The sequence below is a fragment of the Mus caroli genome, unplaced genomic scaffold (genome assembly GCF_978045245.1).
Source record: "Mus caroli unplaced genomic scaffold, Mus_caroli_1 scaffold_20, whole genome shotgun sequence".
Taxonomy (NCBI): Eukaryota; Metazoa; Chordata; class Mammalia; order Rodentia; family Muridae; genus Mus; species Mus caroli.
Window position 1 is genome coordinate 30152913 of NW_028227275.1, and position 27126 is coordinate 30180038.

At 38.7% G+C, this 27126-nt stretch overlaps 1 protein-coding gene across 3 annotated transcripts in view; it reads left to right on the forward strand.

The window, feature by feature from the left end:
- Window positions 1–27126, forward strand: part of Prkg1 (protein kinase cGMP-dependent 1) — a 1217686-nt gene that overhangs the window by 975044 nt on the left and 215516 nt on the right. For all 3 annotated transcript variants that reach the window (XM_021151357.3, XM_021151356.3, XM_085834099.1), the window contains one exon: window positions 22059–22136. In XM_021151357.3, coding sequence (XP_021007016.1) covers window positions 22059–22136 — 78 coding nt within the window. The remainder of the gene's footprint in view (window positions 1–22058; window positions 22137–27126) is intronic.

A 27126-nucleotide genomic window follows, 5' to 3' on the forward strand; every position in this document is an offset into this window, starting at 1 on the left:
AATAAATATTAGAAGAAAGGAAGAGTTACTGTGCAATATCAGAAACAATGATCCTATTAGCCTTGTAGCATCAAGCAGAAATTCTTTAGATGTATTTTAATAAGGTATTAATAAAAACATGCTCTCTTTCTGTCTCTCTTCATATGACATCCATCTATCTATTCAATGCCCATGCCAGGGGCTCGGGGAGGGAATGATCTACAAGTTCTGGAGAATTTGGGCAACATTCAAGAAACTGATCTTCTGTATTGAAAAGAAGATCCCTAGGAATGCATTCTGGTCTTTCCTATGACATGTTGCTGATGAGAATAGATTATCCATTGTTGCGGCCCGCCCGCGGTCCACAACACGAACGGTTCACTGAGAATGGCAGTTCCCTGCAAAGAGAGGAATCTAGACGGGGCGGAAGAAACAATGGAGTCAAGACAACATTCGGATCAAGACTCAATTTAATATTTCCAGACACTCAGTTTATAAAGGAAGGGGGAGGGAACCCAATTTCCCGCCAAGTAACTCAGGGTCCAGTAGCAGGACGAACACGTGTGTGCCTCCAGGCAGCAAGGGCAGGTTCCAGCAGTGGGCGTGGCAGGACGAATGAGCCGGTAGCTCCACCCTTGAGCAGGCAGGTTCCAGGCTGGGGGGAAGGGAGGCCACAATCCATAGAGAAAGAAGTAGGAGTCAGCGGGACATTTTTTGTTTATGACTTAATTTACTGTTTTATTCTCTACATTATTCAGCCAACATTATGGTTCCAGAGAAGTGCAACCACCACAGATTCTGATTTCCTTGACTTCTCCCTCACCTCCCTTTAAGTTACAGTCTTAAGGCCCAACTGAAGTGGAAACTTGTAGTTCTTTGGAAAGTTAGCCTTGTCAAATGATGTTTTGCTGGGACAGACAGGTGAAAGGATGTCTAGCTGAAGCAGACACGTGAAAGAATGTATTCCTGAAGCAGACACTGGTGAATGGGTGCTTGGATATATCAAACACTTGAAAGGACTCGTGATGGAGTATAAATATGACCTCACAGACAGCAGACGATGAGCCCTGAGCATTGGTTTGCTTTGCTCTGCCTTGTTATTCTTTGCTAACAACATGTATGTATTGGTTCACCTTATATGGTATTGTTGGGCTCAACTTTTGGGAATGACACCATTGAGAGAAACTAACCCAAGAGCTGCTCGTGAGGTTCCTGTACCAACTGCCTGCCTAGAGGACTGGTCTGTAGCTGCTGAATTGTATTTGGTGTTTGGTACAAAACTGAAGTGCTGCCAAAGAAGATCGAGTTTGTCCCCCAAAATCTATTGCTGAACAGGTCCCCCATATGCTAATAATGTTTTTCTTTCACTACCTCTGCTGGGTGATGGGCTAGAGGAAAGGTTTAATAAGGGCTATTAAAAGTAGGTTGCAAACAAAAATTGATGCCTACACCCAACCAAGTGCCCTTTCTTTGTTATTTAACAGAAGAATTCCTCCAGCCAACTCTAGGAGGTTTGGTTTTGTCTTCCACCTCCAGAAATCTTCCTTTCACTGAGGCTTGTTCCCTGTCGTGATTCTGTCCATGTAAACGTGGGCATTGTGACTTCCTCAGTGTGGCAGTGCAGCTTGTGGGCAAGTGGAGGTTACTGCCCATATTTTAGAAATGCTTCAGCAACTATCCTCTAAAATTGTTTCTTGTTCACCTATATCAAGGCTCCTAAAATAAAGTGTGTGTTCAGAATGGTCTTTGAGAGGTAGGCAAACTTGTTACCAGTAACGAACACTTACATCCTTTCTTAGCCTCTAATTTTAGTGACACAAGTCCCCTGAGACACTGTTCGAGCACCAGCTGGCACTTTCTCCATATCTTTCCCTATTAGACATTCTCCCGAGAGTGTTTTCTAAGTGTGATGTTTTAGACATTTTTTTTCTGCTATGAAAATGTCTTTGAGTGTGAGTGTGACTTTTGATAGAAATATTACCCACTCTCATTCCATCCATAAAATGAAGTAATATGATTCCAGACACAAGTTAAGCATAGTGTGGAATGATGAGAATGTGAGATTAATCCAGTCCCCAGCACACTACATATCATGGTTCAAATGTTACCAGATAAAGCAAGTGTCTGGGATAGTCTTTGTTACTTGATCATCTAAAATGAGGGCCACAAATGTTTCCTTTCTCCTGAGGCCTGAGAACAAACATTCTGAGCTGGGTAGGACATGCATTCTGTTGTTATCACCCACCATTGTCATTCCAGTTCCAGGGCAGCTGTAGACAAGACAGAAGTGAATGACTATGGCTGTGTCCCAATAAAGTGTACAATATGTTTTCTGAGCTCACAGGAATGGTGCAATTATAAGTTTGTTGCAATCAAATAATCACGTAAACTAAGTAGATCTCATCCTAGGATTATATCATACTTTCACCATTTTGTTTCCTTCCAAAATCAACATGCCTGTCCTATATTTAACTTAACATTCTGTCTGTTTGTCTATCTCTAACTCTCTGTGTGTCTCCTCTTTCTCCGTTTCTTGTTGCCTCTGCCTCTGTTTCTGTCTCTCTGTCTCTCTCTCTCTCTCTGTATGTGTGTATGTGTGTGTGTGTGTGTGTGTGTGTGTGTAACGACATACTCATACAATGAGGAGGAAAATGAGAAGCTTCTAATCTAGAAAACCCAAGACCCTTCTGATTTCTATCTCTATTATTGGATGTAAATCATCTCTGTAATTTTTCAGTATGATGTAATCTCAGCCCTCAAGAGGTTGAGGTAGTAGAATCATGAGTTCAAGCCATACTGGGCTACACAGTAAGACCCTGTCTCCAAACAACAAAGTAACAACAACAATAACAACCACAAGTAAATGAAAGTTAAAAGTTTCAAAGAAAGCAAAGAATGAAGAAAGAAGTACATGCTAAATGCTTATGTCTGCTTCCAGTTATCCAGTTATCCAGTAAGACATTAGCCTGATTTTATGAGCAAACTCCAGAATACTCACAGAAAAATGGTAATAATAAGTCTCCAGAAAGAAAAATCCAAGCTTGTGATGCTCTGTCTGAAGCCAACCTCTCGCTCCTGGAGATGTCCAGCCACCATCCTTCTGCTCAGCCCCCCTTAGGGGTATTTAATGACCTAAATATCACACATCTCCAAAAGCATCAAGCTGGAAAATGTGTTGTTTCAGTGTTGGACAAGTCTTTCATCTGTATTGTGAGTAGCAAGTAGGAGCCAGTAGGTAAATTTAGATTGTCATCTGTTCCTGGGAAAATGTGACATGATTAGTTTGTGTTCATTAAGTATTAGTGGGGAGGTCTGGGACTTTGTAGGTATGTCAAACAGCCTGAAGTTAAATTCCCTGTCGAACATTTCCCGGCCATCATAGAGAGAATCGGGCTTTATTTTTAGAATTCATTTTATAGTGCCTGGTTCTGGCTGGATAGATCAACTGGTGTTAATGAGTCCATGTGTGCTTTGCCAGATTGTAAATGGGCTTTTGTTATTCCAGCCAACTATTTACTTTATTTTGTGAAAAATATGCATGCCATTGGTCAGAAAGATGACTAGAAAAACAGACAGCTGATTTCATAGTTTCTCCTTTTAATGGTAAAAATAGTTTTCTTTCTGGTCCTGTTGGAGCCTCCAGGTCATGGTCATTTCCTTCAGCAGGGCACTGCTGGCATCATGGTCAATTCTTTTGGTAGGGCACCTCTGGCATCATCCTTTTCACACATCCTTTAATGCTTCTAGAAACGAGTCTGTTAAAATGGCTAAAACTGGCCCCTTATCTGACCTTCTCCCACTTTGGATCTCCATTCCTACTCCTTAACATCAACAGTGAACTGTAGGTTTTCTATATTGTTCCCATTTCTACTCATCTCAATCTCTTCCCCATCTCCATTTTATAAAATTATATCTACTTCCCCTGTTTAGGATTATTCGACTATCACACATCTTAAAATTCCATACTACTTGATGTGAAGTTCCATAAAGCACTATATCTGTGCCTCCCCACCCCCCTGCCCACACAGAAATGTACCTTTTCATTTTCTTTCCTGCCTTTTAAAAAGCAATACTGAGCTCTGAAAGAATATCTTGTTGTGTCCTGTAGAAGTACAGTTATTAATAACAGTTTCATTATGTTAAGTCCAGGAGCAGATACTACAGGCCAGTCATTGTTCTAAAGGTATTGCATAAGCATTTATTCTCAGCAGATATGATGTGGGAGACAAAGTTATGATCAGCATACCATGTGGATAGCATGCAGTCATCACATATGTCTTTACTCTTAGTATACAACAAGCTGGGAAACAGCAAATACTATATTCCCTAAGATCACATTAAGACGTGAAGTGGCTGCAGTTTTTCCCCATAAGGCTCCTGTTGAGTGATACAACAGTAGAGTCAGCCATGTTTAAAACAGAAAGCCAATCCACACCCAGTAAGGACTGAGCTGTGATTCAAGGAACGGGGATGGAACGTCTCAGGAAGGGACTGGGAATCACTAGTGGGGGTCAAGAAAGAAGTTGTGTTTCACTGTCTAGCAGATACCTGGTAGAACTCATTTATGTTGAAATCAGGTGACACACTAAAGACATACTGTAAAAAGAGGTAGAGGCAGGATTTTTTCCCTTCAGAAAAAGGGGGAAATTTGATTTTTTTTTTTTTGATTTCTTTGGAGCACAGAGCATGGAGGATAGAATGGGCAATGTGATTTCATGCTTCTAATCAAAGGAGGAAAATGTAGAAAGTATAATCTTGATTGGGAAGCCCTTGTAGAGTTTAAGAGGACAATCCATGAGCCTGAATATTCTGGTGCTTCTCTGGCAACAATGGGAAAGAGCATTGTTTCCTTTGATCCACTCTTGCTATTTCTACTTTGCCCTTTTCTTCTTTCCCATTCTCTGTGAGTATCCAGGCAGAACACTCATAAGTAATACCTGATTGGCTTGCTGGCAGCAGTGAGATAGAGCCAGGAGAAAAAGAAAACATGGAGAACCAGGTGGGGTGCAATATGTGCTCAGAGAGAGATGCTTCAAGAATGAATCTAAAGTCATTAGTTTAGAAAGCTGGTACAGAAATTGAGAAAGTGTGGTTATTGAAGAAAACTCCTGGTTTATAGAAAATGTGATGTCTCTTAAGTCCCACAGAGTGTGAAAAATTACAGTTATTCAACAAATATTTTAAATCTTTTTTATTGCTACTTCTGTTCTGATGGGGGACAGGGAAGACTGTGAAGCAGAGATATTGCATGAATGCTAGAGACTAAAAGAAAAACTAAACACTGAACAACAAAACAACTAGAACCTTAGAAATGAAGAGGAGGAAAGAGGTAAGGGGACAGCAAGATGGGTAGCCAGTTTATGTGAGCTGATACTTGAGGAAAGACTTAGATTCATTTCTTAGAGTAGCCATTTGGGGGATAGAGGAGGAGGGGTCATTTCAGTCAAACCTAAGCATAAATGGCCTAAGGAATAAGGAAGCTTGGCTTGACAGAAGAACTAATAAAAGGTTACTGTGACTGGAGAAAAGAAAGTGCAGGGTCTACTGGTTTGTGAGAAGGATGCAGAAGGTATATTGGTGAGCCCTTTGGTCCTTCTTCTCAGCAGGCTCAGGGTACATAATGGGAAGATTCAGGCAGGGCCATGCAGGTCCAGTGTTGTCATTGTATGGTGGGGCAGGTTGGAATAGCTGAGGATGGAAGCACAGCAAAACAGGAAGTGAATAGAAGCGGAACAGGGCTTGTTGGTGATTGGACCAAGTCCCTTATAAGGAAATGGATTAGACTCAGATTTAAAAAGTAGCTAACGGGATGCCAAGGAAAAAGAAGCTGGGGATTGCGGCAAGATCGGAGGGCTAGAAGTAAAACAAAGAGGAGAGAGATGATTTTGAACAGCAGTAGGCAGGGTAGTAAAGGACAAAGTCAGGTGTCTTGGTTCAGAAGTGCTTAGCAATCACATCGGTCATGCTGTGAACTGGGCTGTTGAGACTGAACTTAGAAGTCGGGCCTGTCGAGAAGTGGAGCCGTGTGGAGCTATGGAGAGAGTAGAGTTCATAGTACAATACCTAAGAGGTCCCTTGGGATGCTGAGCAAAGGAAATAGACATTTAGGGGGGAAAAGCCTTTATAACAAGCCAGCTGTAGTTATTTTGTTTCTACAATTATAAGAAAGCACAAATTTCTCAATTGCACAATAGTCTTGTGCATACTTTTGGTTTAGGCTTCTAGAAACTTAGGAAAAGTATCTATTGTCAACACTATGAGCTATAACCCATTTCCTTGATGTCTTCTGGGAAATTTTCCACTTACGTATAATGAGAAATGGTTTGCTTAGTTCAACACCATTTTGTTGTTGTTGGTGTTGTTGTTAGATAAAATCCAGTTTGTTATTTCAAGTTCAGCAGAGCTCAAACCAGAATGTGACGTGAAGCAGAAAGCATATTGTTCTCTAGGATAAAATTACAAAATCTTGAACTTTGAAGCCTGTCAATAGCTCATGAAATACAGTGGATGGCCAAATCTTGCCATTTGTGTTGGTAGGAATAAGTTAATGTTGGGTCCAGCAGCTGCTCTTATTCATGATGTGTTTTTGAAAACATTTTAAAAGCAAAGCTGCTGCTTCTTTGTATGCATGCCAGTGAAGCACAAAACTTTTAAACATTTTTTTTTTTGAGGGAAGGCTTCATGTAGCCCAAGCTAGTCATACACTCCTATATGTAGCCAAGGCTGTTTCTAAGTCTCAGTTCCTTGGCTTCCACCATCTTAGCACTGGGATTATAGTTGTGTTCCACCAAGGTAATGAACAGGACTATAAGATGAATTTAGTTGGCTAAAAATAGTTCTATTGCAGTGGTTGGTTATGTTCTGAATCATGCAGCAAGTTAGTAATGGAAAAGTACTAGATAACTGTGAGATGGTGTTTGGTGAATAAGATTCATCCCTCTATGGTTGCTATAGGCATTTGTGAAAAGTAGTATCCTACCTTCTTGAAGAGACTGGGAGATGGGCACATTCTCTTCCTTCATGATCACTTTTCATGGGGACTGGTCTTCAATCTTTGGGAATTGTTTCTGAGTTCTAACACTGGCCAGAGGCTAGCTGAAGGTTTCCTTCTCAAAGGGATAGGGAAATATTTACATTTGCTAGTTTTGTACCATTTACAAGAAAGGAAGAGTAAAGGACAGAGTAGTAACAGTCTAAAATCTAGGCAAACTGAGAGGAATGTGAGGGTCATCTTCATTAGCTCATCTTTTACACTGTATATATGCTTTGTAAATTCTTTCAGTGACTTACAAGTTATACAATATCTTACTCCACAGAAACATTTGATTTAGGTAAATAACTAGAGGGAGCTGCCTTTCCTAACAACAGTGTGATTTACCTAACGAGTTTATCTTCCCTAGATTGTTCAATGTAGTACCTTGTGAGTGGGCATCTTCTTGCTTATGACTGACATTTTTTGGTTCTGGGGAATCAAGTAACCTCAAGGGGAAGTTATCTTTCATAGACATGTTACTTGTACTTCAGAGGCTTGGGAGTTCACAGTTTCCACAAAAGCCAAGTGGAGATGGAATATAAATCAGAAGCTATTTTGTTTTTGTTATTGGTATATGTGTGTGTTAATTAATTTTTTTATTTATTTGTTTTTTATTATTTATTTATTATTAATTAATTTATTTATTTATTTGGTTTTTCGAGACAGGGTTTCTCTGTGTAGCCCTGGCTGTCCTGGCACTCACTTTGTAGACCAGGCTGGCCTCGAACTCAGAAATCCGCCTGCCTCTGCCTCCCGAGTGCTGGGATTAAAGGTGTGAGCCACCACGCCCGGCATGTGTGTTAATTTGATATGCTGCATTTACCAGCTGAAATATAATATATCCAGTTTTATCTGTGTGTTGTTTGACCTTCATTGTTTCATAGTTTCTGAATTGTGGTTTTACTGTTTTGTAAATTGGTTTAATAATAAAATATGCCCTTCAAAATTATTGTGAAGTCAAATGAGATCATACAAATAAAAATTATACTGCTTAGTGTATGGTAAGAGCTCAAAAAGTCTTTTTGATTTTAATTTATTGACATTGTTCATATGTCTCCACTGAATTTAATTTCTCTTTAAAACAAGAACTGAGTCTCTTCAGCATTGATTCCCAAGCGCTTAGTAGTATGCATGATAAATAGTTTTTGACGGACGAACAAACACTAGCAATGCTGCCCACCTCAGATCATGCATAACACACAGGTTGTTTGTCAGGATCATCTGTAGATTCATAGCTGGCTAGACTCTGGGTGTGCAAAAAGGGAGCACATCTTTCAGTGTTCGTGAAGCAGGGGTTTAAGGAAGGGAGGCATATGCTCCCCATCTTGGAAATTATAAAATGATCTTGTGTGGTGTGCTGTTGATTTGGAGCAAAGTCTAGCAACATACATAGTTAACTTGTTTCATGACAGACAAGGAGTAGCTCTTTAGAAGATTGTTTTGACTGAGTAGAATAATGTTTAAACTACTGAAAAGAATAAGAAAGAAGATAGAATTCCATGTCAATATGAAATGATGTTCATGAATATTCTAAGTGAACCAAGGCTTACTGACTAATAGATATTGTACATTGCATAATGGAAAAACGTTATATAACTGTGCATGTGTGCAGGTACAGGGATGTGTACATACACACGCACGCGCACACACACACACACACACACACACACACACACACTTAACTAAAGAACTTTAAAAGTTGTTCTTTTCTGTGTTATTAGGGATTGAGCTCCAGGACTGTGTGCATGCTTGATGACTATCCTACTTCTGAACTATCTCCAGGTTTTTAAATTTCAAATTTTTATTTTTGGCATATACACATCCCCAAACAATGCATATATATATATATGTATATATCTCCAAATAAGTACTTTGATCCCATTCCCTTTCTCCAATCCTTCCAGCCCCTCTCTTCTCATTCCTTACCCACCCAACTTTGTTTCTCTCCCTTCTTTTTTTTAATTTGACAGGAAAATAGCTAAGAGTAATAGCAAAAATATAGTATTATATTTCTTTTTCTAGTTTCAGAGTTCATGTCCTTTTTCTTTTGACTCAAAATTTTAACCTATAAATATTTAATCATGATATTTTTGTACATGAGTTTCATTGTCCTTTGTTCATATCTACTCCCCTGGTTACCTTCATTTGTTACTGCCCCACTGTTTCCTTCCTCTCTGCAAATAGTCCTCCTTCTGAGCTCATGTATATACCTGGTTCTTATTGTTGATGTTCATGTCATTTCTTATAATCGCTGCTTTACTTAAAGTTAACACTTGATTAGATACACATTCATATAGTTTGCTGGATTCTAGTATGAATTTGATTCAGTATAATTCCATTACTGACAAATAAAAATATCTCAAGTATTTATACTAATATTTATACTTTTAAATTGTGATAAAATTTACATTGTTTAAAATTAAAATGTGATATTAGACAAATGTTATATGCCAAACTTAGTCTCTGTGTCATTTTTATACTATTAAATAATACCTACTGCCATTCTTTAAGTATCCCAAGTGTTCAAATTATGACTTCTTTTACAGAGGAGAAAAGTTGGAATGATGTCAACAACTAGCTAGAAAAAAAAATGAGAGCCCAATAATCTAAGGATCATTTACTGATCTCTTGCTCTGATGCTATCTTTGATACTTACAGGGCACAGCAAAGACAAAGGCATAGTTTTCCTATAAAGAACTTAGAATCTAAAAAAGAAATAAAAGGGGACGATATCACAGACCAAGAGGTATTCAACAGAACTATCACTAGGCACAGGGTTTTATAAAACATACACAACTGAGGAATGACCACAGAGATGAAGGGATTTATACAAACTTAAGAGGTACAAAACCACAGTCCCAACATGATAGCAGTCTACAACAATTTGATATTTCTAACTTCCAGTATATGGTTTGGAAAGGACACAAAATTTGATAAATCCATTGGCCATATTTTAAAGGAACATGTGTACTATTTTAAGAGTTATATTTCCCTTGTACACAATGGAAAACAATTGGAGAATGTTTGCTCTTGCATATTGTACTACTGGATTTTTCTCCATCAATATGAGACAGATTGAAGAGGGAAAGACTGGAAGGCAAGAAGCCTGTGTTAATGACAGTGGTCAAAAGAAGAGGCAAATCAAGCAGATACTCAAGAAAGTAAATTGTCAGTATTTGGTACCTAGTTAAAGGAGGCTGAAGGGAGGAGCCATTGCTGACTCAGTTGTGTGGTCCAAGGATTGGGAGAACTGGAATATTGTCATGTCTAAACATATCGGTTTGGTTCCGGGAGTGGGGTGTGGAAAACAGAAGAGATGGGTAGAGAGTTTGTATCACATAGGATATAGCTACAAACTAGATTACAGTGGACTGGGATGGGTGTGTTTAGTGTTGTTACTCACAAATATACAGAGATAATAAACAGTTGGAGTACTTATTGTTCTCATATCTCAAAACTCTTTAAATAAATGGAAATGTTGTGTTTAGTGGAATAAAGAAGGAAAAAAAATTAGAAACCAAGCTGAGCTAGAGTTTTGACTCAGTGGTACATCACTGGCTTCTCTAGGTTCAAGTCCCAATCTCATAGAAAAACAATTTGGAAGTTGGCAATGGGAATCTGTGAATAAGACACTCAGGTAAAGCAGACTAGAGTTAAACTGTCTCATCAGTAAAGTTCTCTATGTTTTTTCCCTTTCTGCTGTTCCTGTGTAGTTCTTGTCTGTCTATTCTATTGTTCACCAAATATATATTGAGAACAGAGCCCTTTAAACCTGCATGCTTTTACCCTCCAGGGTTGTGTGGGTCTGTGTACTACATGAGAAAGCAGGTGGTAAATGACCCTCTGCTTGTCTTTTTCCTTTGTCTTCCTCCTCTGGAGTTATACCATTTCTGGAAAATAGGTTTTATTAACTCCTTTTCAGTGAGCATCCATCCCCTTAGGCATAACTTCTGGGAGGGAATGAAAAGTTTTCTCTCATTGTTCTGTGAGATTTGTACCTGAAGTTTACTTTGGGCTCTTTGTAAATGTGTGCCTGGGTTAACTAGATCCCAGTTGTACTCTTCTGAAACACTTAGTTTACTTTTGCCCTAAGACATCTTTGCTTCAACAAATTCTAAGTGTCTGCCTAGAATTGGTTTTGATATATTGAACCCTATAGACTGTTACCTTCAACTTTATCTAACTGACACAGCTTCCATGATTCTGGAAGATTGGTGAAATACTACTGCTAGCCCTTAGTAAGGCCTTGTTAGAAATTAGCAGCAGGGTTAGAATATTGCTTAAACAAGTGAAAAAGAAAAATCCAGACTGACTGTTGCAGCTTGGACCTCTACAGTGAATTATCAGGCTACAAAAAATAATATTGTACTGTAGACTACATTTACATGGGCAGTGATTTAAAACTGGGAATCATCTGAATTCTAAGTGCCATTAAGAGCAGAAACTATAGCCGGGCGTGGTGGCACACACCTTTAATCCCAGCACTCGGGAGGCAGAGGCAGGCAGATTGCTGAGTTCGAGGCCAGCCTGGTTTACAAAGTGGGTTCCAGGACAGCCAGGGCGATACAGAGAAACCCTGTTTCGGAAAAAAAAAAAAAAAAGAGCAGAAACTATGTTGTGACCCAGATGCTGTTTTGTGTTTCCTCCTGCACTGGGAGGAGGTTCGTATCCTTGAGTCATGTCCTCCCAGTCCAGTGAGTGGAACCTGAAAACCGGTACCACATTGTTCGAAAATAAAAAAAGAGTCATCCCATTTTCCGCCACCCTCACTGTCTCTTCTCACTCAGGAGTTACTTGTCTGCTAATGAATCTCATACACACTGATTTACTCTCACTTGGCTTCTTGTTTGGCCTCAGAAATCTCCTGTATAGCCATCTTGGGGAACACAGAGGGACTCTTGAGAGAAATCAATAGCTTCTGTGTGCAGAAGATAAGACAGAAGACCTGTGAAATATGCTTGAGCCTGCTTGAGCCACGTCAGTAGACAGAAGGGTGAATTATCAGCATCTTACCATCCCTGTTCTGTGGAGGAAATAGCTATTTATGAGCCCCTAACTTGCCTGACCATAGGCTTTGACCTTGAGGTCCTTAGATGTGAGTGGGGATTGAATTTGCTTGAGTAACCTCAGAACACACCAAAACCAAGCTCTACATATGTAATTTAAGACAGTGAGACTTTTTTTTGGGGGGGGGGGTTCAAGACAGGGTTTCTCTGTGTAGCCCTAGCTATCCTGGAACTCACTTTATAGACCAAGTTGGCCTCAAACTCAAAAATCTGCTTCTGCTTCCCAAGTGCTGGGATTAAAGGCATGCGCCACCACTGCCCAGCAATGGTGAGACTCTTAAACTATCTCTAGTGACATTAACAAAATGCAAATGGTGGAAACTATATTGCTCTTCTTGTGGTTTTCTATCCCATCAATGATTAGAAGCAGCCATGTGAGTGTCTGGGGGGAATATATAAGCTCCTTTTAGGGATCTGAGGTTATTCTTTTTGAATGGTTAGTCACCAGGAAGTGGCACTGTTTGAGAAGGATTAGAAGGTGTGGCCTTGTCAAAGGATTCATGTCCCTGGGAGTATGCTTTGAGGTTTCAAAAGCCCATTACCCCCTGACCCCTCTTTCCCTTTCCCTGCTTGTGGATCACTATTCTACTCTCACCTAGTTCTCCAGCATCACGCCCACTTGCTGCTATGCCTTCTGCTGTCACTGTAATGGACTAACCCTCTACAACTGTAAGCAAGCTCCCTGTTAAATGCCTTTTCTAAGAATTACCTTGGTCGTGGTCTGTTCACAGCAATGGGACAGGGACTAAGACAGTGTCTGTCCTGTGAAGTATGATACAGGATTAATCCTGCTTTCCGAACTACATTTGTCACTATCCACTGAGCCTGCTTTGTTTGTGAGGAATGTAAATGTTATTTCAACACATATGTGAGAAAGTTGCTTTGTCTGGCACCCCATTGGTATGAACTGTTTCTTACTGCTAGTTGTTCCCATTTCCAATCCCATAAGTCGCTCATTTTGCTAATGGACAGATCATCTAAGGTTACCTTGGTGAATTAAGCCTTGGGTTCTGTCACCTGCTGCCTAACTTAAGACCTGGTAATCCTGACAGTGTCATTCTCTGTGTTCTCTGTGTTAGTTTATGCTCTTAAGCATCTGTTCTTCCTCTCTTCCCTCCCCACAGCTACCTCTGCATCTGGCTAACTCTTATCCACACAACAAGGCTCATAATAATCATTCAATTTTCCTGGACATCATTCTTTGAACCCCCTTGTCAAGGAGGTTTTATGTTATATAATACATCTAGAAAAAAAACACTTTTTATGGCATTTTTAAGTTGACTGATCTCACTAATGCAACCTCTCTGTGTTATAACTCATAAAAGCATGCTTTTATATGTGAGCCTGTTCACTTGATTGCTTATTGAGATGAACTGATTCAGGATAATAACATATTGGTATACTGCTAGTAAAGTAATATTGAAGGTCAGAGGAAGTCAGAGCTAATGGTTTTGGCAGCAAAGAAAGAAATAAAGCAACTAAAGAAGGGTCAGAGATAAGAGGGACCAGGTAAGGGTCAGAGATAAGAGGAACCAGGTAAGGCTGTTTGGTCTGTATGCCTCAGTTAGTCTATGGTGTATGACCATACTATGGCTTAGAAAAATGACAATAAAAAATAGATGCAAACAATAATTAATCCTGGTTAATTAAAAAAGATTAAATATAGATGTTGTTTAAAATTAAAATGAGTACAAACAGGATAAATACATTTTAATGAAACTAGCTAAGATAGGGGAAAATTATGTAATTGCTTATGAGGGAAACATACATCATTTTAGGATGGTGTAAGGTATATCTTATATTCTATATTATGATCTTGCATTCCTTATTTAATTTTTGCATGTATTTGTAGCATTTTTAAATCATTTCCATACAATGTGATATTGCTGTCAGACTCAAAATCTTAGTCTCAAACACAAACCTTATGTCAAAAACGAAGTAAGATAAAATTTGATTCCTCAGATTTATTTTAAAGATTATGTCAGTGAATTTCTCCTCCAAATATATAGGCTTGAAAATCATTAATTCCTGTTTTAGGATGCACATAAATCCTTACTATGTCATACTGATGTGAGACACTGCCACAGTCATTTGAAGCTCTTGGGGAATCAATAAGTCAGGTGTGTGCTTAGCACTGGGCTGCCACACAATCAGTATTATGCAGATGTTGCAAAGAGCTAACTACTTTTAGTTCTAATTCTTCATCTGAAAAATGAAGACAATATTTTTACTTAATGTCCCACTTGAGGTAATGGGATAAATTTATTTTTTGTATCTATATATAATATGTTTATATGTTTTAATATATAATAGATTTTTTATACCTTGTTAATGAATAAGTACACAATGTGTATCCTTGTCAAGAATATTCATGACTTACCATCCATGACTTGTGGAATTCTATCATTTTAGAAGCAGAAATATGAGGATTTCCAAGCATTTGGGATCAGCTGAGGGTACAGCATAGGTCCCAGGATAAACTGGTCTACAGAATGAAATGCAGTCCAAATACCAGCCACCCCGGAAAGAATATTTGGGTTTTGAAAAGTATCATAAATCAAGTACCTTGATGCAAATTTAAGCTAATTCTGTTTAAAAACTATTGTTGAAGCCTTTTATATAAAAGGCAATGTGTCTCTTATTGCTGGAGTTGGAAGATAAAACAATGTGGATTTTAATCTCACTTAGGTATAAATATACAAACAATGATAGTAACAAAAGATGGGATGCTAAGAGCTGCGATTGTGATACATAAGTGTGCTGTGGTAATTGTGATTTGGAGGATCAGCTGCGGGAAGTCTTAGGAAAGAAGCAGGTGTTGTAAGTAGATATGACATTAAGGAACATCTCAGGGGTAGGGAATAGCGGGTGTGCAGTACATCAGGGAACACACGTCAGCTCTTGAATAACTAGAGTACAGAGGGGAAGAATTCAAATCAGTCATTGATCTCAGAGGCGCTAAAATGACCCAACAAAGAGTTTGAATGGATTGTCCTCACGTTTGAACTATCAAGGATTTTGAGCAGAGTACAATGGAGTTAGAGACCTGTTTACAGTTGACTCCTCAGATAAAATAAGTGTTTACACAGTTTTCTTGTATTTCTATTAACATGTTCCCAGAGTGCATTCATGTATGTGTGTGGATTTTTGTCTTTGTGTGGTGTGTGTGTGTGTGTGTGTGACATAGACAAACAGATGGACAGAGAGAGGGAGGGGGAAAGGAGAAAGAGCAAGAAACAGGGACAAATATATATAGAGAGAGTTTTAGGCTATAAATATTTTTGTTTCTCTAAGATTAGTAAGAATCAAACTGTAAACATGGATTTCTAAAGCAAAAATAGATTCAATTTCTATCTTTTAAGTCTCCATGTTCCAAGAGCTTGAGAAATTATTTAAGCTATGTAAGCTTCTCTTTTGTTCTACAAGAAGTGACTATTTAAACTCAGGGCGCCATTTTCCTGATGGAGATATCCTTGACACATTATCTAGTATGTGATAAGCACTACATTAATAATAGCTACTGTCTTTCATGATGTGAGTTGTCATCAGAGTCTACAGTGGATTTTTATTGACACTATGTTTAGTTCTATTGTGTTCATGACAATCGGTGACATTTCAGTTGATCATTTCTTAAAAACATCTTTTCTCTTTTTGCTAGAAATAGGGACCCCATAATAACCACATTATGAAACCTGCACTTGCAGCACTGGATGAATAGTGATGACAGATCACAGAGATCCAGTTTCTTCTTTGTAGCCGTGGATATATTCAGAGACACCATGGCATAGCCTGTGGGTGCAGGAGGTTGAAAAAAGCCAGAGTGGAAGGCAGGTCCTCGTCCGTTGCCAAGGGAGCTTTGCCTTGTTGAATTTTAACATACCAAGTATGTTAAACTTTGTGTGTTAAGCTTTAACTTGGTAGAAGAAGCAGTTTTATACATATGCCCAGCATATGTTCCGTCGTTCAACCTTTAGTGTGATAGATATACTAGTTCCCTTGAGACTAATTCATGAACTGAAATGTCAGCCCATTGTCTGTTGTGTGTTGGTCTCCTCAGGCCTTGTAACTGTTGCAAGCATATAAGAGGCAGGGGTGGCAAACGGGCATTCCTTCAATGGTGTACACAGTTGTTAACATAATGGAATATAGCTATTCCAACTAGAGAATAATCTTCACAGAAACCCAACCACTACATAAGCTCATTCCTGAACTATTAAGGATCCTGTGAATCTCAGAGAGTGTTTGAGTTTTCTCTCGAACCCTGTGCTCTTCCTGATTACCAAGTGTCCTTAAAGTGATAGAAGCTCAATATTACATAGTGACACTGGATCCTGTAAATACAGTAATTTCATATCCTGGAGGAATCCTTTGTTTCTTTTGTTTGACTTTTTGTTTTGTTTTAGACTAGGCCTTGCTGTGGAGCACTGGTTGGCTTGGATCTCTCTATGTAGCCCAGAGCATCCTTAAACTTGTTCTCTTCTTCTGCCTCAGCTTCCAGAGTGCTGGGATAACAGGTTCTATACCTGGCTTCTAGTTTTGCATTTTTCTTTACTTGAGATAAAGATGCAGTATGGCCCCAGATCCACCGTGCAATTAAGGCTGGCCTAGAAGTGGTAATAGACTTGCCTTGACCTCCTGAGTTATGGGGTTAATGGTGTACTCCCCAAGTCTTAACTCACAATACTTAATTCTCCAGATTCTAATGGTTCTGTGCTATCTTGTGGGTCAAAACCGGAAGCAGGATTACACTTGATTCTGTAACCTCAACTCTGAGCAGGATTTCTCTCAGAACATTCTAGAGAGAATCAAACCGCCTGCACCATAAGAACCAACCATATTCTCAAAGTGTCTAAATGGCTCGCTCCCTACCTCTAGGATTTAAGTTCTCTCTGCTTTTCTTACTTTACTGTTCTGGGTGGCTCAAGATACCCTTTAAGCTAAGTGGTGCTTTGTCAAATAAAGATGTAAATGTTTATTTTCCAAATAAGTAAAATATTGAGTAAATTATCCCCAGTTTGATGGGGATGGAGTTCCTAAGAAGATGATTAATCTTTTCTTCCTCTTCGCATTTATTTTGGTAGAAAATGCAAACAGTATTTATTTTTCAGATGGCGAGCCTCAGACAACACTTTGTTTGCTTCCCCAAGATTTCACATGCTGTCAAGACAGACTTTTTCCGAGTCCTGCTGGTGCTAATTGCCTTTATAGATCAAGTTGTTAAACTTGAGTTATAGTTTAATTATGCAGAAGGAGAATGCATGCTTGTCTACTCTATAAATGATTTCATTCTGTTGTGGAATGAATGGGCTGTAAGGACCTGTTCCTCTTAGAGATTTCCAGCATTTTGTGGGTCTTCCTTGATGTCTCTCTGAATCATTATGCTACCCGAAAATGTTCACGTCAAAAATATGTGAAATGAAAAACAAGATATTGAAAATCCATTTAGAGAATGGAGTCACCAAAGAAGAGCTCAGTTAAACATCAAAGCAAATCCAAGCATCTGTGGAATGTTAGCTCAGACTTTCTCCTCCTCTGTCTGGTATTCAGGATAAGGATTCAGTCAGCCCAAGAGGCCACTGCTGGGCCAACTGTTGTCTTTGAATCATAAATTCAGAATGTGTTAGAAAGACTTAGTGGAAAGTGGTGTGATCTGGGCTCTGAAGGACTCAAGGATGCTTGATGCTGGGAAACAGGTGAGCTTGTGGATGCTTTCCCTGTGAGAAATATGAAGTATCAGTACATATGTTTGCATTAAATCAGAATTCAGAAAAGATATGGTAGAGGTTAGAAGAGATTAAACAAGATAGCAGAGGGCAGGGCAGGGAGAAGTAAGTCCAGGCAGTGTTGTTTACGAAAAAGCTGATTATATCTCCTTCTAAAGGAGGTTGATCCTTCAATTCATCTTATGCACCCTTTCAAAGGGAAATCATTGAAGAACAAGCAAGAAAATGCACTGTAATCATTCTTACTACCAATAAAAATTTTAAAATGGTATGATATAAAAGTCAAGCTAGCTCAGTTTTAAAATTTCTTTTGTAAAAAAAAAATGAAAATATTTTTTTAAAAAAATCAAATAGCACTTGCTGTTCATATCAGGGTTTAGCATCTGTCGAATATTCACACATATACAACTTCTATAGTTTATGAGAATCCATACTATGTGAGCTTTGCTCAGAGTGTTCTATTCCATTCATAAGAGATGCTCTTTGCAGCCCCCTGGACAGCTTTCACAGTTATTTTAGAGAACAGAACAGAGTAAGGAAGGTGATACAGATTCCCAGATGGAGTTATAGATTTTGTGGGTCCATTAGACTCTTCAGGAATGCAGAGCTGCAAGGAATCACTTTTGGTTATGGGAACAACTCCACTAAGTCCTTTAATAAGATACATCTGTGCCCATTTTTCAAGACCCCTTCACCCCAATTCCTCTGTATCAACCTCGAGCCTGAGAAGCACCATCTGGTATTTCCACCTCTTCTCTAGGACATTAGTCTAGTAGTTAATCTGCTAGCCATAAGTTGGCTTCAAGGTTGAATCTCCATACTCCCAACAGTTCTGATCATGCAGACATATAAGCTCAAAATGGTGATGAATTCTTAAGTACTATAAGAGCATATATATGTACACACACACACACACACATATATATATATATGTATATATATGCTTTTATAGTACTTCTATATGTATGTATGTGTGTGTATATATGTGTGTGTGTATATATATATATGTGTATGTGTGTGTGTGTGTGTGTGTGTGTGTGTGTGTGTATGTGTGTGTGTTTGTGTGTGTGTATGAAACCTAACTTAGCTGGGCCATATGTGTGGTGGTGGTGGTGATAATGATGATGAAGAAGATGAAGATGTTGATGATGATGAGTGTAAAGTCACATGAGAGATTAGGAAGGAACATCAGAATGGAAAATACAGCACTGTGAGTTAGAAAATCTGGTGATGGAACATTTGAGGAACTGACAGGGAAGCCAACAGGTTGTGGGCCAAAGTATTTGAAGGAAGGGGTTGGAACCTGCAGCACTGAGCAGACTATTGACAGGCCATGATAAGGAAGTCAAGTTTTATTCTATTAAATATGGAAATGTTGCTGTTTTCTGCCCTTAGTTCTGTATATTTCTGAGATTCAATTTGAAATTCGCCAAAGGAAGAACTACCAAAAATGGTCTTTATAACACGCTGAATTTTCTGGCATTTGATTCACACAATTAGGGAGAGTCTCAAATTGTCAGGATGCCTACTCATTTCCCCTCAAGTGCAGCTGAGCATCTTGGGATAACGTAATCATTAGGGCCCTCAGGCTGAGACACTGCAGTTATTTTTCCAACCCTAGCATACCTTTGGTCACTACCCCATAGGCTCCTCTGGATGCCTGTGTTTTATGAGCTTATGTTCAGTGAAAGTCTATATAGGTAAACTCAAATACTGGATATGGCAATTGTGGGGACTCTTTAACAGAAATCCAGATGAAATACTTGGATGATTCATACAACTTAATCCCAACTATGTCTGGAAACTCCTGCCAGACTCATTTGAATGAAGAGATTCTAAACAAAAAAAAGACTTATAGTGGCTATTTTCAACTGAGGACAAATGTTCTTCCAACTCATGATGGTTCTACCTGGAGATTTATTTTTTGCCAGGGACTAAGGTGCTGCTGGTGTCCAGCCAATAGATTCCAGAGATGCAGTCAAGGGCCCTATGTCAGCACAGAGTATTCAAGACAGGACCCTCAACAAAGATTCTTCTGTCTGGAAATTTCAGTAGTGCTGAGTTTGTTTGGCTTATTTTTAAAATATATTATAAATAATGTTTACTTGCTGAGAAGAAACAATTGTATGAATAGAGATATGTTTTGCATAATGGAGAGAAGAATCCATTAAAAGGAATGTGAGATACACACTACTTAACTATCAAAAATATTTACCCCACTGGCAACTATGTGTCTTAAAAGGAGAGACATGAAGAATATTTAGGTAGGTGAAGAATGCTTCAGAGTTTGTTCTTGTCATTTGCATTTCTCCCCAGATACACTCTGACTAGCCTTACTTAACTATTATAGGCTATGAACTCACACATTCCTGAGTGGTTTTTTCCTGCTTCAACAACCAGAGGCCTTGCTCTAATCCTTCACTCAGGGCTGAAGCATCCTTCTTAGAGCAGCCTTCAGAGAACAAAGATGTTTAACTCAGCTTTTGTAAAAACCTTGTGCTTATTTCTGACATACCATTATATACGCTGTGTTATTTGGTTGGGTTTGAGCCATCTTTGGCTGGGAACTATGAGGGAAATAAGATGAATTTTGCAATAAATGGTGCTGAGATGTCTTAGCCATTATTACTAGTAACATTTCTTTGGTGTGAGATCTGAACAGACTTCCCAAACTAAACCACGTAATGGGTCAAATATTCCTATCATATTACCACAGTAGAGGCAGGACCATGCTTTACCTGGGGAGAGAAGCAACAGAGAACACCAAGAGATGAGAATTGAAAAGATGATCTTATTAAATGGGGGAAATCAGTCCATACACATTCATTCTTAACTGTGTGTCTGTGTACATGTGATTGCGGATGTCTACAGAGGTCAGAGGCATAGGTGACCCTGAATCTGGTTATAAGCTTGGTTGTGAGCTGCCTGATTTAACTGTTGAAATTCAAATTTGCAAGAGCAATATGCACTTTTAACCACTAAGCCATCTCCCCCACTGCATAAACAAATATTTGTATGCATATATATGGATACATACATGCATGCATATATTTATGTGTGTGAACACAGGAAAATAGCCTTTAAAGGCACATACCAGATTGTTTTTGGCATGTATTAGTGGAGATAAGGATAAGGAATAAGGAAGGACTTTATTACTTAAAAAACGTGTTACTAGAAAAAGAATTATGTATAATTGAGACTTAGTAAGTGCTATCCGCTTAGGTACTATGTTAATGTTCTAGGTGCTTAGAGATAAGAAGGTATTTTTCAGTGGCAGGTATTAACAGAAGGCAACTTTAGGATAGAATAGAATAAGTTTTAAGACAAATAACATTGATGTGTAAGGAGAAATTACAGCCACCAGCTTAATGGATATTGTGTGTATACTATGAAGCAATGTGTAAGGTAATATCTTCCTTCTCAAGGTATGGCTTCCTCGCTAAGCTGCAGAGGAACATAAGGCCAGATGGCATGGACTCATTTTGCCTCCAGACCAAACAATAAATTTTTTCCCACCTCTCCTTACAGAATTGGTTTTGATCATTACAGGACTGTAATCTTCACTCTGGGAATAGACCTAGCGCTGAGGTCCTCCTCGGGATGCTGACCCAGTGATTATGATAATTCTCTTCCAGCTTTCCTTCCTTCCCTATCTGGTAGTTTATGCTCGACATATCCTGGACCAGAAATCCAGCCACAAAATTAAAGCATTCTGCTTAACGAGGCCAAATGGACATTGCTCAAGTAGAAATGTTAAGGGATAAAGTGGTACCTTAAAAACTATTTAAAGCCATCTAACCCCCACTAAAGGCTACTCTGGATGTAAGTAAAGATCTTTGTATGCCACAGTAATTTCATTTTTTAAAAAGTTTGCTATTATGAAAGTACTAATAGCAAATGAAAATGACAAAATAATATCTGAATATGAACTTAATTAGCAGTGCTATTTTGCTTCACGCTTAGTTGACAGGAGAAATAATTTTTGTCAAACACTTGAAATAATGAACTTAAAGATATAAATATAGTCACTGAGAAAAATGGAACTCACCACAGGATTTTAAATGAATATCATAAACACAATAGCTTTGTCATTACTATGTTGATAGACTGTTATTCATTCTTGAACCATGAGACGTTCTGAATGTGGGTCAAATTCTGTAGGGATGATTGTATCCCTAGGGCCTAGTGTCTGAAAACAGTTCTGGTTGGTACATGATCCCTTTCTCAATGTTTTATGTTCGTGTTCCTATTTTTCAGACCCACTATGAAAATGGAGAATATATCATCAGGCAGGGTGCAAGAGGAGACACCTTCTTCATCATCAGCAAAGGGAAGGTAAGCTTGAGCATCACATGGCAGGACTGTACGCACTGAGTCTTGTGCGGTGTGAGTTGCCCCTTCTCCATCTGCAAATGCATCTCCCAAAGGAGGAAGTAAGAAAAGAAGGTGATTAACCTTGCATCTAGATATTAATAACCATGATAGTAGATGCTACTGAGAAGTCTGCATAAACAGAAGGATGTCCATCATCAAAGTACAATATGATACAGTACAGTACAATACAATACAATATAATACAATCTATCTGGTCTTTAAGAACAGAAACCTTCCTAAAATGAAACATCTGCACCTATGTTTATGTGTATATATATTTAATGTATATAATATATGTATATATATAGTGTATATGTGTCTATATACTATATTGTAGCTTCATGGAGAGTGTTAATTGAATGCTAAGAAACTGTGAAGAGTGCTGTGAAGTATAGGCTTAGGGATAAAAGCAGTTATGACCATGGTTATGAATGATGATGTGTTCTTATATTATTTTAGGTTTTAGTCTACATGAATCTATTATAATATTTAATTTTGAACTATGAAATGAAATAAATTTAGTTAGACCAATCCTCTAATCTCATTAGTCAATTACTTGAACTTAACATGTCTTTGTAAGTTATCCTTAAAGAGTATCTCTGGGTATCAGGTTTAATGAGAGATAGGGAGGGAAAGGCAAATAGAAGAAGATGACTTACATACCTTTTTGATTATTGTAAGTGAACTCATTTCTTTTTGTTGTTTTGTTTTGTTTTGTTTTGTTGTTTTATTTTGTTTTGTTTTTCGAGACAAGATTTCTCTGTATAGCCCCGGCTGTTCTGGAACTCACTTTGTAGACCAGGCTGGCCTCGAACTCAGAAATCTGCCTGCTTCTGCCTCCGAGTGCTGGGATTAAAGGCGTGCACCACCACGCCCGGCTCAGTGAACTCTTTTCTTAATATTTGCACAAAATGCCTAACTCTGAGGCTGTAGAACTCATACCAGAAGGCTTACAGAGATGGTGTAAACAGGAAGTCGGGAAGACTCTAATCTTAGTGACTTAGATTCAAGGTGATTCATGTGTGCTAATTTTGAATCAAGATTACACATATGTCAATGTTTATAGCAGTGAGCAGTGATGGACCATCCTAAGCTATACACAATTTTTAAATGGTATCTACTCATTAGGAGAACATCTACTCCTTAAGTTAACATTAGGCATAACACCTGATATAGAAATACACATCATGGACTGGCTTTGTAAGGGGTGTCATAAGGAATCTGTGAAGAGAGCTGAGTAGAAAATGATGCCTCGAAGCAGGCCAGTCTTCCACTAGCAGCCTTTGGATGTAGATGTAGAACTCTCAGCTCTGCCTGTACCATGACAGCCTGGATGCTGCCATGCTCCCACCTTGATGATAATGGACTGAACCTCTGAACCTGTAAGCTAGCCCCAATTAAATGTTGTTTTTTTTTTTTAAATAAGACTTGCCTTAGTCATGGTGTCTGTTCAATACTAAGGACCCGCATGGTAAAAAGAGAGAATCAACTTCTGCAAGCTGTCCTCAGACCTCCACTTGGACACTTTAGAAATAGGACATATACATGCTTACCTACATGTGTGTGCACATGTGTGCATGTGTATACACTCACACACACAAAATAAATAAAATTAAACATTTTTAATGTCCAAACAGGTTAGAATCATTTTTGCATCTTCCAGTGTTAGGGGATAAGAAAATGCTAACATGATGTAGTTTACATAACTGATGGGCAAACTTTGTTACTTACTGTCTTCTTTGTTTACTCACACCAATTAAAGAATCAGGGAATAAAATCCTAATGTTAAGAAGCCATTTGAGGATCACAGGAGGATACTATCTCCTGGAGTCTGGCTTTGTTTTATCTTTCCAAATTGCAAATTCTTTGCTGCAAAAGAGTGGCTATGCTTAGCGAATAGGAAGGACACCCTGCAGTCATTTATGACTGTCCCATTTACTGCAAATTGCCAGTATTGCCTGAAGGAATAGAGGTTTGTAACCCATGTTAGCAAAAAACAGGTGTATCAGTGGGACTGTTTTATGAGCTTTGTACTGTGTATAAATAGAAGCACTTGCAGATATACCCCGGGAAGCAATTACTCTGGCAGCACTTTGGGTAGAGTCCTACAAGTTGAGAAATCGTCATGATGTATTAGATTTCTTTGACCCAGTCAAGTTTTTCTCTAAGCCACCCATAGAATTTTTCTTAGTTTCTCAGTTCACACACATTATTTATTACAATACACAATTCTGACAATTGTTATATTCATTATACTAATTCTGATAATGATACAATATAATTACATCAGTCTCCACTGTGTGGAACAGGAAAGCAAATAGTAAGCCATGGTTCTAATGTAAATATGCTATAAAATTAGAATTTTATACAACTTATTTATTACAGGTAAACCAACATAAACTTCTGCTCCCATGAATTTATAACATTTATAAAGAGTGACCTTGCTAAATACCCTCCCAAAATGTTTTCATTTATTTTGTGTGAAAGTGTGTGTGTATTTGGGGGGGCATGTGTCACTTTGTGTGTGTGTGTGTGTAAGGTGCAGGTCAGAGGGCAATTTGCAGAGTTTGGGAGTTGGTTCTCTCCTTCCATGATGTGGGTCCTAGAGATTGGCCTTAAGTAATCAGGCTTCTCTGCTCACTGAGCCCTCACACCTGCCCAGGCAAAGATACTCTCTTTGTTACCACTTGTCTCAGTTACTTATATATTGCTATGGTAAGACACTGTTACCAAGGCAAGTGATAAAAGAAAACATTTTAATTTGTTGCTTATGGTTTCAGAGGACTGGAGTCCGTGATTACAGAACAAGCACACAGCAGTAGGAACAGCTTGGAGCTCAGATTCATCTGCCAGATTAGAGGCAGAGAAACCAGACACTGGGGATGACCCAAGTCTTTTGATACCCCTAGGCTAGACCCCACTGACACATCTCCTTCAACAATGGTGCACTCCCTAATCTTTAGCAAACAATTCTCCCAATTAGGGACCAGGTATCCAAACATAGGAGCCTAGATGGGCCAGTTATACTCAAACCACCACTGTGCTGAACAGAAATTGTCTTTTTAGAAAATGATGTCTGATAGGAGACACACTACAGTGACGGTAGAGCAAGGAATGGATTTCCTCTTGTTCAGGTTTATTTATCTAAATGTAAGCTATATTTTATTCTTCCACTGAACACATGCACCCAAAAAAGAAACATAATACACATTTTTAAAAACTTGTTTTTCTCTTAATGGAAACCTACAGTTATATTTTCTAAAAATTGAGATTCAGTGATTGCAGCAGCCATGGCTAACTCAGAGAGTAAATTTATTCTGTATTTTAGTTGATGCGCTCCTGTTATCTGGGAACATGGCATTTTTAACAGAGAGAGAAGGTATTCTGCAAATATCTCTGAGGTGTTGCAACAACACTTTGCCTACCTTTCTGTAATGAAATGTTATGAAATGGAACAGGATTATTAAATTTCAAATTAAAGCCCTGAGATATGGGGCTAGGGAGATGGCTCCATTGTCATGAGAGCATACAGCTCCTAGAGAGGACCTGAATTTGGTTCCCAGTACCCACATCAGGTGATTCTCTAGAATTTCAGCTTTAAGGGATTCTATGACTCTAGTTTGCACAGTCACATACTCTCACATGCACATAACTGCCTCCCCTGGCTCCTCCCACATACATGCCCAATTCCCTGACACATATCATTAAAAGTGAATAAAAATACAAATCTTAGCAATGAGCCCAAGACAGAACTAAATGTTTGGTAGAGTTTCTAAGTGGGAGGGGGAGGGTGTACTGGCTAATTTTGTGTCAACTTGACACAGCTGGCATTATCACAGAGAAAGGAGCTTCAGTTGAGGAAATGCCTCCATGAGATCCAACTGTAAGGCATTTTCTCAATTAGTGATCAAGGGGGAAAGGCCCCTTGTGGGTGGTGCCATCTCTGGGCTGGTAGTCTTGGGTTCTATAAGAGAGCAGGCTGAGCAAGCCAGGGGAGGCAAGCCAGTAAAGAACATCCCTCCATGGCCTCTGCATCAGCTCCTGCTTTCTGAACTGCTTGAGTTCCAGTCCTGACTTCCTTTGGTGATGAACAGCAGTATGGAAATGTAAGCCGAATTAACCCTTTCCTCCCCAACTTGCTTCTTGGTCATGATGTTTGTGCAGGAATAGAAACCCTGACTAAGACAGAGGGAAATGTTGATTTATTAAGTTCTAGTGAAGCATAAATAAGTAGAATTCTAAGACATTATTGGCTAAGATTGCAAGATAAAAATATTCTGAAACCTGATTTGGCTACTTCTTAAAAAGTTAATAAATGTTTACCATATGGTCCATGCTTTATACATGTTTGCAGCAGGGCAATCCAATAGAAAAATAGTCAAAAAGGGTAACTGCATATCATCTTAACCATATGTAATCTGAAACAAATTGTTCTTCTTCCATTAGCATCAGGAAAATGCTCTCTAATCCCCACTCTTCAAGATAGCAATCAACCTTAAAATGCTAAGCACTAATGACACCGCTGTCTATATTCACGGACAGTGAAGGGTAGATATGTGCTCAGAGTCAACACCTAAAGAACTAAGCTTGTTTCGTTTATAAGCTTGTGTAGGCATTGGCCCTTCTGAAACCCTTACTCAAGGGTGCCTGAAAACAAGTACAGAAATATCTGTAGAGACTTTGTTAATAATATAGTAACAATATATAAGAGTGAACTGGGAGCTACATCTTCACCTAGAGAATTGCTAAGCTGTATACAATTAATGTAACAGGATACTATGCAAATAGAAGACATGAAGCTTAGCTGCTTATATTAACGTTAATGAATCAGAACCTTTGAGAGTATGGGACCAGTAACTTCTACTTTAAGTAAGACTCCCCACTGAAGATTCTTCATCTATTAAAGCCTCATCAACATGCAAATAAGTATTTCTATAATATAGCTTAGTGA